Consider the following 14,506-nt stretch of genomic DNA (forward strand, 5'->3'; position numbering starts at 1 on the left):
GCCAATGAGTACTGCATTGGAGGGGTGCAATAGAATTACGATCCTGCAGGTCCTGCAACACCCAACACAAATGTGGCAGGTGCTGGATATATTTACTGCAATACCATAACACTGTACAGATGTCTGGCATCCCTGCATCTGGTTTGTTTCTGTTACTTGGGGAAACAAATATAATGTTTTCACCCACTTTTAGTTCCCCCCTGCCTAAAGCGGAAAACCGTTGCACTTTTAAAGGCAATTGATAAGGCTTATTTTAGTTCACATCTTTTAAAGGTACCTTAATGAACAGTTGAGTAACTGTATTGCTGTGTGACTTCAACATTGCACTTGCCTGGGATGGACTAAACAGTTGGTCAGAAATTGTGCAGCAGTGTGCAGGCGCTCCTTTGGAAAAGACTCCAGAATTAAAGCTGCTTTTTAACATTAAGATAAGACACTCAAACCTCCCTCTATTCCTATACCCTTACATGTTTTTTTCTCCTTTTCTGTCTCTTCCCTACTGCCCAACTCCCTTCCCTGTCACCCCTCCCCTTTATTTCTAAAATTCCACAACCTGCCTCTTACAACATCAACTAATAATCTTTTCATTTTCCCCTCTATGTTCTTCCTCTGGTCAACCCATCTCATTTTCTTTCTCTCCATATCTCTCCCTTTGCCCATCTCTCTCTCTCTCTCTCTCTCTCTCTCTCTCTCTCTCTCTCTACCCCCATTAGGTCCTCCGAGGATTCGGCCGATGAAAAACATCACTGCAGTGGCGGGAAGAAACTCTTTCATAAACTGCCGTGTGATTGGGTACCCGTATTACTCAATCAACTGGTACAAGGAGGGTCTTCTGCTGCCTGACAATCATCGCCAGGTAGATTTCGCTTTCGGCATTTTTGCTCAAAGAAAATAAAAATATATCAGAACTTATTTTCCATAAAGCGCTGTATAACATGACTGTACAGTTTGTAGTAACATAAATCCTATCCTTATATAGAGTGTTGTTTAAAGGTCACTAAGTTCTTGTTTGACCATCTTAATTACAATTTTAGCAGCATATCATCTGGCATCATCTCACTTAAATTCACAGCTCTGTTTACATATATGAATAAGAAGACCATCCATGTAACACCTCTGAGTGTAACACTGCTGATATCATTTCAGGTGGTGTATGAAAATGGGACTCTGAAGCTCAGTGATGTTCAGAAGGTATTGGACGAGGGGGCCTATGTCTGCAGCGTGCTCATTCAACCACAGCTGTTTATCACTCAGACTGTCTATATTACTGTCAAAGGTCAGTTGATCATTTTGAAAGTAATAACTTTTTCAAAGAGTTGCCCACTTTCTTTCACTTGGTTAGGATGGAGTCACACAGATATATCTAAACTCATACATAGCACAGTAGTATGCATATGCTTGTTTGCTGTGTGGTGGAAATTAGGTTTGCCCAATAAAGAGAATACTGGAAGTAACTGTAAATAAATTATAATTGGATTTGTATTTATATGAGTCTAGCTGTTTTTTTACTGGGCCATAATCATAACAATATTAATGTAAAATAGGGTTCTTGTCAGAGGGATGGAGAGTGAATAAGGTTTTGAAGAAGGAGGTGAAACAGAAAGAGAGGAAAGATGAAGGCTGTATGCATTGCCTCTAATAAACCCTGATTAAGGGGCGGAGTGGCCGAGTGCGCTCTTTCTATCACTCCACAATTACATAGAGCACAATTTGTGTGTGTGCATGCCATACGCATGCATACATGTGTGTGAATTATTGCATTGCGTGTTTGTGTGCTGCATACATTTTGCATGTCTTGTATGCTATATTGAGCATGACATGTTAGCTATAGGAAGTTGGGAGTTTGGGTTGTGTTTGTTTTGACTTGACATTAGCAGATGTGTGACATGTTTGGTGTTCAGGTGTCATCGTAGGTTTTTTGTGTGCCTACATGCACTTTCATAGACGACATGCACATGCATGTGTGCATGTCCATCGGCTGCATGTGAGTTGTGAGTGTGGGTATGTGCTTGTATGAATGTGTGCACGTCATGTCTCTGATTTAATTAGATGAATTTTAACGAGGCCCAGATTATATCCCCCAGATGTCTCAGCAGTAACCTCCCCCCCCCCCCCCCCAACCATCATCACCACCCTCCTTTCCTCCTCCACTCCAAACCACCGACATCACCTCTGCCGCTCTCCATAGCAACGCTTCTCTTCCCCCTGCGGATGGGGCTCTAATTAGAGCAGCTATTATGGGCTGGCTTTAGCAGGGCAGGGTGGGATGGAGCGGAATGGAGGGATTGGTAGGGGGTACATGCGGCTAAAGAGTAGGTAGTGGACTAGTAGACCGGGCTGTGGTGGTTTGGAAGCTTTTGGGGTCCAGGCTGAGATGAGAGGCTCAAGAAATCAAAGTATTCTGATTCTGATCCATGTCCTCTAAAATAAATCTCTCTCTCTCTCTTAATGTGTCCCTCTTTTGTATCTTTCTCCCTCCACCTCTTTTCCCTTTGCTTCACTCACCCTCCCACCCCATGTCCTTTCGGTGCCCCCATATCTTCAAATGTGTGTCTACCCATATTCTCCCTGTGTCTTTACATCTGACTTTCTCTCTTTCTTTATCCTTCACTTGTTCATATTTGCCTCAAATCTCTGTCTTCACCTCTTATTCACCCCGATCATGTAAACAACCCTCTAACTGTTTTCATTCATCTTTTTTTTTTTTATTTCCACTCCCTATTTGCCTTCATCTGTCTTCTCTCTTTATACCCTTTATTTCACCGTGTTGACTTTTTCTCGCCCCCACTCTCCTTTTCATCGTGTATTTCCACACTGGATCTGCCTGTTCTATCTCTTTTACTCATCTTCTTTTATCTTGTTTTACTATTTCCCCTCAATTACTTTATCTCATTTCTATTCACTCTCCCTCCCTCTCTTCACTCTCCTTCCTTTAACTCTCTTGCTCACTCTTTCATTCTCCCCTTGTCTGCCTCTCTCAGTTCCACCACTGATCCAGCCATTTGACTTTCCACCGACTTCCATTGGTAAATTGATGTACATTGCCTGCGTGGTGTCGTCTGGAGACATGCCCATACGCATCACATGGCGCAAGGACGGGCAGGAGATCGTTCCCTCTTCTGGCATCACCATAGACACAAAGGAGTTCATGAGCTCTCTCCAGATATCCAAGGTGTCGCTCAAACACAATGGCAACTACACCTGCATTGCCAGCAACGATGCCGCCACTGTCAGCACGGAGAGGCAGCTCACAGTAACAGGTAAGAAAGGAAGGAGTGAGCGAAGAGTGTTAATATAAAAGTGACATTAAGAAAGGGGTTAAGGGGAAAGGTATCTTAAACTAGATACTTAACTTCACATAATGGAGGTCAGTAGCATCTTTCTTTCGATGTGTGATTGAGTAATTTTGCCTCTCACTACTTCCTGTGGGTAATACTTTTGATATGTAGAATCTGCAGTGGTGGAAACTAACATTTACTCAGATATGACTACATAACTACAGTTTTGAGGTACCTTTACTTAACTGTACTATTTCGATTATATGGTACTTTACAGAGCTGACCTAAACCAATTTGGGACCCAAGGCAAGCTTTTAAGTGGTGACTATCAATCCCCTACACGGCTGGCTCTGGTACTTTTTACTTCTACTCCACAACCTTTTACTCCACTGCATTTATTTAATAGCTGTAGTTACTTTGCAGATTAAGATATTATATTAAATATTAGTTTTCGAAAAATACAATTAAATCTAGAGTTCCATATATATATATATTAAATTAACAGTTCCATATATATATATATATATACATATATATATATATATATATATATATATATATATATATATACATATATAAATATATATATTAGTGCTGGGCAAAGATAAACGAATGTAATCAGCGATTAATCGCATTATGCGCAACATTCAATAATGAATTAAAAAGTGTATTGCAAGTACAGGTACCAGAAGAAACATTTGTCTTTTATCAGGGTACAGCATTACAGTCTCTGTTCAGTAGTTAGGGTCCCTGTAGAGTGACGTTAAGTGGTATAGCACAAACAAAAGTACACAGCTGTAATTTACTGTACAGGGGACCTTTAGCCTTTACAGCCTGTTGATTTCCTTTAGAGAATCTCAGTCAAAGAAAGATAAATACAGGTTGAACAGGTACCAACAGTTAGTTTAAGTGGCCAAGAACCTTTCTGCATTTGTTCAGAACTTTGTCAAACACACTGCAATCATATTTCTTTCACTACTAAGTGTCCTGACTTGATTGTAAACGGTCCACTGCTGAGCAACATGATTACAATGTTCCGCCCACGTTTCTGAAACATGTCTGTCTTCTGTTGCCATGACAGTCAAAGCATGTGAATGCAGCACCCAGTTCATCACCATAGTGAACTGTAACTCTGAGATAACTGTGGTACCCAGCGATGTCCACTCGTCTCCAGTGAGAGCAACAGTTGGTGCACGTTGTAACGCCGCCATCTTTGTAGTCCGCTCCATTTCATACACATCGATGGTGCGTCTTGAGGCTTGTACGCGAGCCTCAAGACGCACCGTAAATCAAACTACCCTAAATAACAGGTTGCGCAAAGGCCAATGGCTGTGAAAGAGGTCATTTGGTATGAGCACATAAAACATATTCCAAAGGAATCTTTTGCGCACTTATAACTTGTTTGCCATTGGTCGGCTTCTGAGTTTCAATGATCTAAGGTTGCCTACCCCGACCATGATTAGTCACATGTAATAGTATAATTAGTAACATCAGTCACACAGTAATCAGTGGCACAGATCATTTACCTGTAGAACCAGCACTGTTACTTTTAATTCTTTGATTTGTGATGTTGTTGATTTTGCATTGATTTACTGGTACTTTTACTGAAGTAAGTGATCTGAATACTTCTTCGACCACTAAAAATCAGTAGAATGCCCCTTTAACTGGATCCAACATGTATTCAATTTCACAGCAGATGAAAAGTTTACATATTGTGTTTCATCAGTATTGTGGATGATTTTCTGACAGACATACTGTCTACTGGCCCTGCAGGAAACATTAAATATGGTTCCAGTGTGAGAAAATTAACTTATTTGTCTTTTTATTCACTTTTTCTCCAGTGCCTCCTCGGTTTGTGGTTCAGCCCAATAATCAGGATGGGATCTATGGGAAGGCTGGGATCCTAAATTGTTCAGTAGACGGATACCCTCCTCCTAAAGTCATGTGGAAGCATGCCAGAGGTGCACTAGGTACATGACTTGTCTTTTATTATTTATCGGCAGTATGTGCTGTTGTCGGCTTTTCTTGTCCCATTGTCATACTCATAGGTGCATAGTCCCCATAGTACATTTCATTACAATGTAGATATCCTAAATTACATCATAATCTTCTCTTTCTGTCTAGCGGGTATTGGGAATCCACAGCAGTACCACCCTGTGCCTTTGACGGGCCGTATCCAGATCATGAATAACGGCTCTCTACTCATCAGACATGTTTTGGAGGAAGATCGTGGATTCTACCTCTGTCAGGCCTCCAATGGCGTTGGCTCAGACATCAGCAAGAGCATGGTCCTCACCGTTAAGAGTGAGTATACAACCTCCGACGAGCTAATGTAGCATGAGCATGATGAGGGTTTAATGGCATGGCTTTAACCAATGAGCCAGCTCGCACTACTCTCCCTGTGCTCTGGTGACACAAAGGGGACCATGGACATAAGTGTGTGTGTGTGTGTGTGTGTGTGTGTGTGTGTGTGTGTGCGTGTTGATGCGTGAGTATGCACGCAGTGAGGAAGCGAGTAACTGAGCGATTGATCTTTTGACTCTTGGGATCGGTCTACAGACAATCAAAAACACTTTGAGCTTAATCATTATCTGCAATCAATCTCTCTCATCCTGCCCTTGCTGTCAGTGATATTCAATGCAATGGAATGGAAACATGCATGAGGAAAATGTGCACACGCACAGACTGTCAACATCAGGTGGAGCATTATAAGAGAGTGTACTTTATAGCATACACAACCCTGACCATAAAAATCTGCTTTACCCGCAATAGAGAAGTTAATACCTGGCTTTTTGACACTTGTACAGACACATTTAAACAGGTGCACATAAATACAACCACTACGTTCTCATGTTCTGCTATCACAAGGTTGCCTCCCCCCCTCTCTCTCTCTTCTGCTGGTGTTAGTGTTATTGATTGAACCGTTCCTCTCCTCTGCCTCCCTCAATTATGCCTGTTTCGCTCATCGGAGAAGAAGGAAAAGAGGAAGGGTGGGATAAATAAGTGATGAAAACAAAACAGCAGAACCCCCCTTAGATCGGTATTGTGCGTGTGTGCGAGATTGAATGTGTTGGCCAGTGAAGATTGTGAGTGATCTTGTGTGTAGAGTGTACACAAGAGGTGGAGTGTATCGTTTTTTGCCTGTTCAATCCCCTAGACCCCGGTGTAACTATTGGAGAATGAAGAGAAGAGGTTTATTGACTTTACCTCATTGACCATAGCTCTTCATTACTCTACTGCATTGGAACTTGGCCACTGTGAACTTCACCTTTCTAACTGCCGGCTGTCCCACCCTCTTATCTTCTTTTGTCTTTCACTTCTTTCTCCCTTTCCACCTAAATCCTTTTGTTTATCCTATACTTCTACTTGTACTCCCCCCTCTCCCTCTTTTATCGCTGTCATCTAATGTCCCCTCATCAATCTGTTTACTGTCACCATTTTCCACATTTGTTCTCACCTTCTCTTTTTCTCACACTGTATTTCTCTTCCCCTTCCAGTCCCAGCTATGATCACCAGTCACCCCAACACTACCATGGCTAAGAAGGGTCACTTGAAGGAGCTGAACTGCACAGCTAGGGGAGAATGGCCTATCATCATCCGCTGGGAGAGAGGAGACACAGTAATTGACCCTGACCGCAACCCCCGATACTCCATTATCACCAGTCCCAATGAGAAGACGGACGAGGTGTTGTCTACACTCAAGGTAAGAAGTTCTTACCTATGGCACAACATCTGATTAAAGAAATCGGACAGCAATGTCTTTATGACTCACACTTAATTTACCATTTTTTTCTTTTGCCCGTTTGCAAAGCTCATTCTAGTTTGCTGTAAACTCACCGTTATTGTGTTTGAAATTACAGTGAAATGAGAGTCCACTATCATATCGGTCTAATGTCCGTGTGTTTGAGGCATGGCCTATCTAATTGATTGACATCAGTGTTCTCCCCACCACGATATATCATCAGTTTGGTATTGGAGTCCGGACTAGCTTGCCTTCCACAGCAGCTGGATTCTCGCGATGTCATGAGTTTACACGAATTTACACATATCACACGAAATATCTCTTGTCAGGCTTCAATTCATTTGTTTGTGTCTGGGAAGCCAGTGACTGGCCAAATATGCATCCTGTTAGTAGCTACTTTGGGCTACGGGTGTTTCTTGGGTGTGAAATGACATGACTGTTCATTCTTAATAACAATGGCAACTCCTGAAGAGTTTAGCGTAGATGCTGCAATAGCATCAGTTATATGCCGGACAATATTTATTCACCGAAAGAGAAGTAAACAATGGCACTGAAGGCTTTTCTCATTATTCTCCCGACTGGCAAAAGTTTGATTGACAGATGGTTCAACCAATCAGGATTCAATTCAATTCAGTTTATTTTGTATAGCCCAATATCACAAATTACAAATTTGCCTCAGAGGTCTTTACAATCTGTAGACATACGACATCCCGGACCCAGGACCTCACATCGAATCAGGAAAAACTCCCCAAAAATAACCTTTGACAGGGAAAAAAGGGAAGAAACCTTCAGGAGAGCAACAAAGGAGGATCCCTCTCCCCGGATGGACAGAAGCAATAGATGTCATGTGTACAGAATGAACAGTGTTACAGAGTTAGATAAACACATTTAAATGAATGGATTGCCATGTATTTTATGAATTTTTTTTATGAGTTTCCAAACAGTTTCCAATGATGGATTTTCAGATGTTTCTGTACAACAAACCACCTGGTGGGTCAGACCAGCATCCCCAAAGGGGAAATTAATGTTCATCTTGGGGCATCCAGAGTTGCTATACAGCAGACTTGCATATGATCGACATATTCCTATTTTTTAAATAAACCCACATTTCTGGACATAACAAAGGTGATTATGTGATGATTCTGCTTCAGCACTCCAGTTTAGTCATGGCAGCCACAAGTCTACCTCTACTTTTCTCATTTGAAAATGAGATGCTTTCTCTGGTATGTATCAGACGAATGCTGGATATGATGCATGCAGCTGCATGATGATACTAAGTAAGGGTCACCCTGAAACAAGTGGTATTGAAGGAGCTTGGTGATTTAAAGTGATGCTGAATTGTGTGTCCAGGGAGTCCTGAGGATGGCATTGTCGGTTTGATGTGCACAAGATAACAGAAGCTTGCACAATATTTAATAAAGGTTACCCCCAGTGGGTTTTGTGTCTGTTACTGTGGTTTGACAATGTGCCCCACTCAAATTATAGACTCAAGATGAAACATGTACCTATATTCTTCAAATTACAGTGTAGGTAGTTAATCATCTGAAAGCATCAATAGAGTGTTAGCAATTATGGATTTTGGTGTGCATTTAGATGTATCCACTGGTTAAATAATGTATACATTTTAAGTGCAGGCAAAACATGTTTGAATGGGGTTTGTGACTTATTGCACCTCTCCTCTTAATGCAATGCACGGTGAGTCATTAAATACCAAACGTGCATGGGAGAAAACACTCTCACAGGGCCTTATCCATCACGAAGGTGTACTTTAAAGACAACGATAGAGTTGTTTGTCTCTTTGACATTTGTCTTTCTACATTTCTCCCTAAAGTTAAAGCCAGCAGAGCGTGAGGATTCAGTCTTCTTCTCCTGTCATGCCATTAACTCTTATGGAGAAGGGCGTGGCCTTATCCAGCTCACTGTGCAAGGTACTGTAACGATTCCTGTCAAATGCAAGTACCATCTCCTCTTTATATTGATAAAAGCTACGCAAACCTGCATGTCCCTCTTTACCACTAAAATGATCTCTCTTTTGGTGCTATCCTCTCCTTCCTTTTATCATTCCTTCCTCCCTTCACTTGCGCCCTCTTATTTAAATCCTCAGAGCCCCCAGACCCTCCAGAGTTGGAGGTGCGTGAAGTTAAAGATCGCAGTATGAATCTCAGGTGGACACAGAGATTTGATGGAAACAGTGTCATTACCTGCTATGATATTGAGTATAAGAACAAGACAGGTAAGTGAAAAGAGTGCATTCTTAATTTGACAGAAAATGGACATAGAATAGTTAATCTAACAGTGGAATAATATGCAGAGCTGTCGGTGATTCTCTTCTTTATTTTAAACACCACTGAATGTATAGAAATTGACTGTTAGCATCAAAATACAAATAAAAAGAACAAAATAATTTTACGTGAAGGAAGATTATTGGAACAAAATAAGACTTGGGTTGTGTTAACACAAGCATTACATACTTCCTACTAAATTAAAGATTATGACTGATTCCAGTAAACTCACATCTCATCCTCAGTAGTTCTTGGTAATCTAGTATATATCTGGGCATTTCTTATGTACACAAAATGTATCATACAATGCAGTTGGAACACACCAGATGAACACACCAGTGTGAAAATGGTGGCAAACTGTACAAGTCATTATTCTCTTCTTTTTCTTGGCAGATTCCTGGGAGCTGAAGCATGCCACTCGAAACATCTCCCCCACCAACAATCAGGCAAACATAGTGGACCTCCACCCGGCCTCTGTTTACAGCATCCGCATGTACTCCTACAATGCGATAGGCAAGAGTGAGGCCAGTAAGGAACTCACCATCAGCACAGAGGAAGCGCGTAAGTATCTTGACACCACTGCGCTCATTTGAGAAAATATTTCACTTTTGATTGTGGTATTAGCTCCTAGTCACTGCATCTGTGCCGACGCCGACATATGTCCTTGAATATTTGTATTCAAATTCTATTTCAATAAAACTGAGAAAAACATCTTTGAAAGTTGCCTCAACCTCTCTCTCGCTCTCTCTCTCCCTCCCTCTCTCCCTCCTTCTCTCTCTCTCTCTCTCTCTCTCTCTCTGTGTAGAGCCGGACGGTCCTCCTATGGAGGTGATCCTACAGCCGGTAACCTCTCAGAGTATCAGGGTCACCTGGAAGGTAATGTATTAGAATTGTCTGTTTGTGTAACACTTGCATGTTTGCTGCTTGCAAAGACCTGATTCCTTTTCAATGTAAGTCGTTTGTGGAGGTGGATAAATAATCGTGCACTTTATGAATAGGAATAGCTGATGTCAATACCATATTTTCTATTCTCCAGGCTCCCAGGAAAGAGCTGCAGAACGGGGTGATCCGGGGTTACCAGATCGGTTACAGAGAGAACGGCCCGGGCAGCAATGGTCAGTACAGCATCGTGGAGATGAAGGCCACTGGAGACAGTGAGGTCTACACCCTGGACAACCTGAAGAAGTTTGCCCAGTATGGTGTGGTTGTCCAGGCCTTCAACAGAGCCGGCACAGGGCCCTCTAGCTCAGAGATCAATGCTACAACACTGGAAGATGGTGAGAATCACAATTAACAGCACACATACAACCCATCTCAGCATGTATGAAAGGAATTCATTGTCTCATGGTCTGTTTATGAGTGTAAATATGGGTTAGTGATCCACAGGAAAAGGAGGAATAAGGTTAAGCAGTCTACAGTAGTGCATTAAATACAATGGAAGAATAAAGGGTAAAACCTATGAAATATAACCCTCTGTTTGTTTGGCTTTGATTCATAGTTACCACAATTTGTTTTACTGCCATTGTTCTTTTTGCTGTCTCACTGCAAGAAGACTGAATGTTGGCTGCTGGCATCTAAATGCTTTTCACAAATACCAAGGACACACATAGTCTCATAGACACAGTACACATTCAGCAGCGCCGCAGAGAGGATGGAGGGATGCAGTGATACTGCCATGCATCTTGATGGCTGTGGGGTAGATGGGAAAAATGTTGAGTGAATGAATGGATGAACAAATGACTGGATGAACCAAAGAAGCACTTAGGGAGCAGAAACCTCCTGAACATTGTTTAGACAATTTGTAATCTCCATCTGGCCGTAGATATGCAATAAAATACGCATAAAAACGGGCAATATATAAGATACATGTGCCATTTTCTTTTTCATTCAGGGTAGTGTAGTAGGAAAATAGCACAAATGCATTCTTAAGAAATCTTTTTAAATACATTTATTTTTCTGAATTACACACCTCTATCCAGATCCACATTACCACATTGCCTTCTAATAATTCTAATTAAAATCTGCAAACAAACTTGGTGGAAGTATTGAAAGAAGTCACTTTCTAAAGCCATATTTTGCATGGCTAGGGAGAAATATTGACATCATTTTTTTAAACAAGGATAATCATGAATCCAATAGTTCCCCAAATATATAAAAAAGTAGGTTGAAGGTAGTCTTGTGGGAGAGATGTAAAGCGCTGGTGTAAAGCAGTAGGAGCATGGATCACGTGGACTTAATTAACTTGCTTTTCAATTGATTCATTTCTTGTAAAGCAATATTTTCTCCAGCATTAATTGACTTTTGGCCACGGAGGAGCTAAATACATCCAAAACATAATCTTTGATTCATAATCATCATATTCTCTCAAGGATACTTCTTGTCCTTCTGTATTCTTTAGCGTTGAGCTGCAATTACTTCAATCAATCTGTACGCTGTACACGAAACACAGATTTTCTTTCAATACATGCCGGTCTCAATCTCTATCATACAACATCCACGTTTGTTTTTATCTTCCCATACAAACACACTCACACACACAGTGAGCAGTTGGCTAAACCCCATTGGTCCAGAGCATACAGAGCCCTCTAGGTCTTCCCTATGGCTGTCACCGTGGCAACCGTGATATTGATGGCCATTATGATAATAGTGATAACAACAAGCATACTAAAAATAATTAGAATTAGCTTGTTTCGCTGTCTGTCCCTCTCTCCCTTCCCTTCCACTGCTTCCTGCTGTAATTATCCACAGCTGAGCATATTGTCTCTGTGCTCCCTCTTTTCATCTTTTTGTGCCCTTCTCTTGTCCCCCTTGCTTTTAACTCTCTTCCTCCCTTCTTCCTCTTCCCCCTCACCCACATCTACTCCTCCCTGGAGCCCCAGTCCAAAACTGCCTTTCATTATTTCTGTTCCTGAATTCTCTATCTTTTTTTTGTCAAAACGTATGCATTTACTTACGCAATTATACATCAACAACTTTTGCACTGATTAGTAGCATTATTTTTTTAACCCCTTCCTTCATCTAGCTCTAATGTGGACAATGTGGAAGCACTTGGACCAGCTCACATTTTATATCTCTTTTTCTATAAAGGTGGGACTTTGAAGGGAGGAAAATCTTTTTTTTTGCCCTTTAATGATTTAGCCTAAAGGTTTATTAATGCAAAACCCTGTTTTCAGTGTTCAGTTTCCTTTCCCTCCCTTCCTCTGTCCTCCTCCCCACCTACTCTCTCGTCACCAGCTGCAGAGAAATTCCCTGGTGGACTTGGCCCAATCTCTCTCTTTCATTGCTCTCTGTCTTTCACTCAGCTCTCTTCCTCTCTTCCTGCCTCTCCTTCTCTCTCACAAGTTGACTTCTGTTCATCTTCAACAGTGTGCGTTATTCAAAGCCTGAAAGACTAATTAATGGTCAGCGGTAGCCAATAGAAGAGACACCTGGACTGTTGGGCATAGAAGGAGGCTTGTTCAGAGAAAGAAAGATGGTGGTTGTAGAGATGGTCCTATACATCAGACTGGAAGCATGTTATGAGCTTTTTATCTATCACTTGCCTGTTTACTCGCCTTATGTTTGATATGGAAATGTAGGGTTTCAGAGAGGGTGTATTAGCCGGTGCAATCCAAATTTTGAGAAGACAACGGTAGCCTTTGCTCATACAAATAATATCTCCCCAATTAATAACCTGTCAAGTCATTACAAACTGTGTTCAAACCCACAGAACTTTGCTTGTAGATCCAACAATATTCAAAGACCCTAAATATGTCAGGGTTAGGGTTAGGCTAAATCAAGGCTAAATGTGTATAACATTATGCAAAAAAACAACCTAGAATTTATGATTTTTTTTTATCCTTCAAGCTACTTAAAGGGGATATTAAGTTAAAATGTAATACAACAACATACAAATATAAACTATGTGCAACTTATGCACAAACTATCTAGAAGATTGGGTCTTTAGTATTTCACTCAGTGTAAACATCATATACCTTCAATAAAGAGTTGGAACAAGCAGATATATGTGTAATGTTGTCACAGTTTTGAATAATGCTACTTAAGGGGTTTAAAAAACCTGGATATGTATATGTATCGAGCTCTGTCATCAAGCAGTGCGATTGTTTTTCACCCTTCAGTAAACAGACTTTTTCTTTTTGTAATGAAACTCTAAATTACATAAACTGAAGATACACTGTTCAGAGAACTTATCCTAAGGTATTTAACTTCTTCTCTCTTCCTCTTTGTCTTCAGTGCCCAGCCAGCCTCCTCAGAACATTCGAGCCATTTCTGTAACATCAGACGAGGCAGTGATCACATGGGCTGAGCCTCCCAGGATGACACTGCATGGCGTATTGAAGGGCTATCGCGTGGTGTTCTGGACTGTCTTTCCGGACGGAGGTGTGTTGAGTGTGTCTGTCATCTTATGTGTGGCACCATGATTGGTAAAATCTCAGTCCTTAGTCTGAACATTGCACACTTCCTGTCCTTTTCAGAATGGGGTGAAATGCAAAACATCACAACCACCAAGGAGCAGGTGGAGCTCAGAGGCCTGGAGAAGTTTACCAACTACAGCATCCAGATTCTGGCCTACACCCAGGCTGGAGACGGTGTCCGTAGCAAAGTCCTGTACATCCAAACCCGTGAAGACTGTGAGTCCACATTTTATTAGATATTTCCACACAGATAAACCAAATAATAAACTGACCCATGTGTCATTTGCTTTAACCACACCTTTGGGGCAGGTCTAAGGGTTTTTGGTTTAGGTTCAGGTCGCAGTGTGGGAGGCAGAGAGCCAGGGGGGTTTGGGGGGTGGGGGGGCTTAGTCAGTTTGCTGATTAAAACCTCTTTGGGCCATTACCAGTGCTAATGAGAATTAAGGAGCCAAAAAGTGTGTGTGAGTGTATGTGATTAGGGAGCCTAAGGTTGTGGGTCTGTGCATGTGAATATGCGGAAGTGGGTGGTAAGTGTGTTTTCGAATGCGTACCGTGTCTCAGCATTGGTGTGCATGTGAGGATGCATGTGTGTGTAGATGTGCTATTGTTTGTGTGCACGTCTAGCTTACCACCCAGCAAAAGGAGAGGGATTAATTCTTTGTGGCTTAGAGAGAATTAATTTTGTGCTTACACCGGCGGGCTGTGGATTACATCCGTATCCGCCTCTCCTCTCCTCCCTGGGGCCAGGCAAAGGAGGAGGCAGCCGTCTGGAGATGGAGAAAATGAGGG

The 14,506-nt window shown here is 41.6% G+C and overlaps 1 protein-coding gene across 1 annotated transcript in view; it reads left to right on the top strand.

Moving 5' to 3' along the window:
* LOC117741916 (Down syndrome cell adhesion molecule-like protein 1 homolog) overlaps positions 1-14,506 on the top strand; it is an 89,051-nt gene that overhangs the window by 59,637 nt on the left and 14,908 nt on the right. The window contains exons 8-20 of the mRNA XM_034549180.1: positions 714-856; positions 1,147-1,276; positions 2,982-3,260; positions 5,120-5,248; positions 5,403-5,582; positions 6,776-6,981; positions 8,852-8,948; positions 9,125-9,253; positions 9,696-9,863; positions 10,108-10,178; positions 10,339-10,579; positions 13,536-13,682; positions 13,778-13,933. Coding sequence (XP_034405071.1) covers positions 714-856; positions 1,147-1,276; positions 2,982-3,260; positions 5,120-5,248; positions 5,403-5,582; positions 6,776-6,981; positions 8,852-8,948; positions 9,125-9,253; positions 9,696-9,863; positions 10,108-10,178; positions 10,339-10,579; positions 13,536-13,682; positions 13,778-13,933 — 2,076 coding nt within the window. The remainder of the gene's footprint in view (positions 1-713; positions 857-1,146; positions 1,277-2,981; positions 3,261-5,119; positions 5,249-5,402; positions 5,583-6,775; positions 6,982-8,851; positions 8,949-9,124; positions 9,254-9,695; positions 9,864-10,107; positions 10,179-10,338; positions 10,580-13,535; positions 13,683-13,777; positions 13,934-14,506) is intronic.

Source organism: Cyclopterus lumpus, chromosome 13 (genome assembly GCF_009769545.1).
Source record: "Cyclopterus lumpus isolate fCycLum1 chromosome 13, fCycLum1.pri, whole genome shotgun sequence".
Taxonomy (NCBI): domain Eukaryota; kingdom Metazoa; phylum Chordata; class Actinopteri; order Perciformes; family Cyclopteridae; genus Cyclopterus; species Cyclopterus lumpus.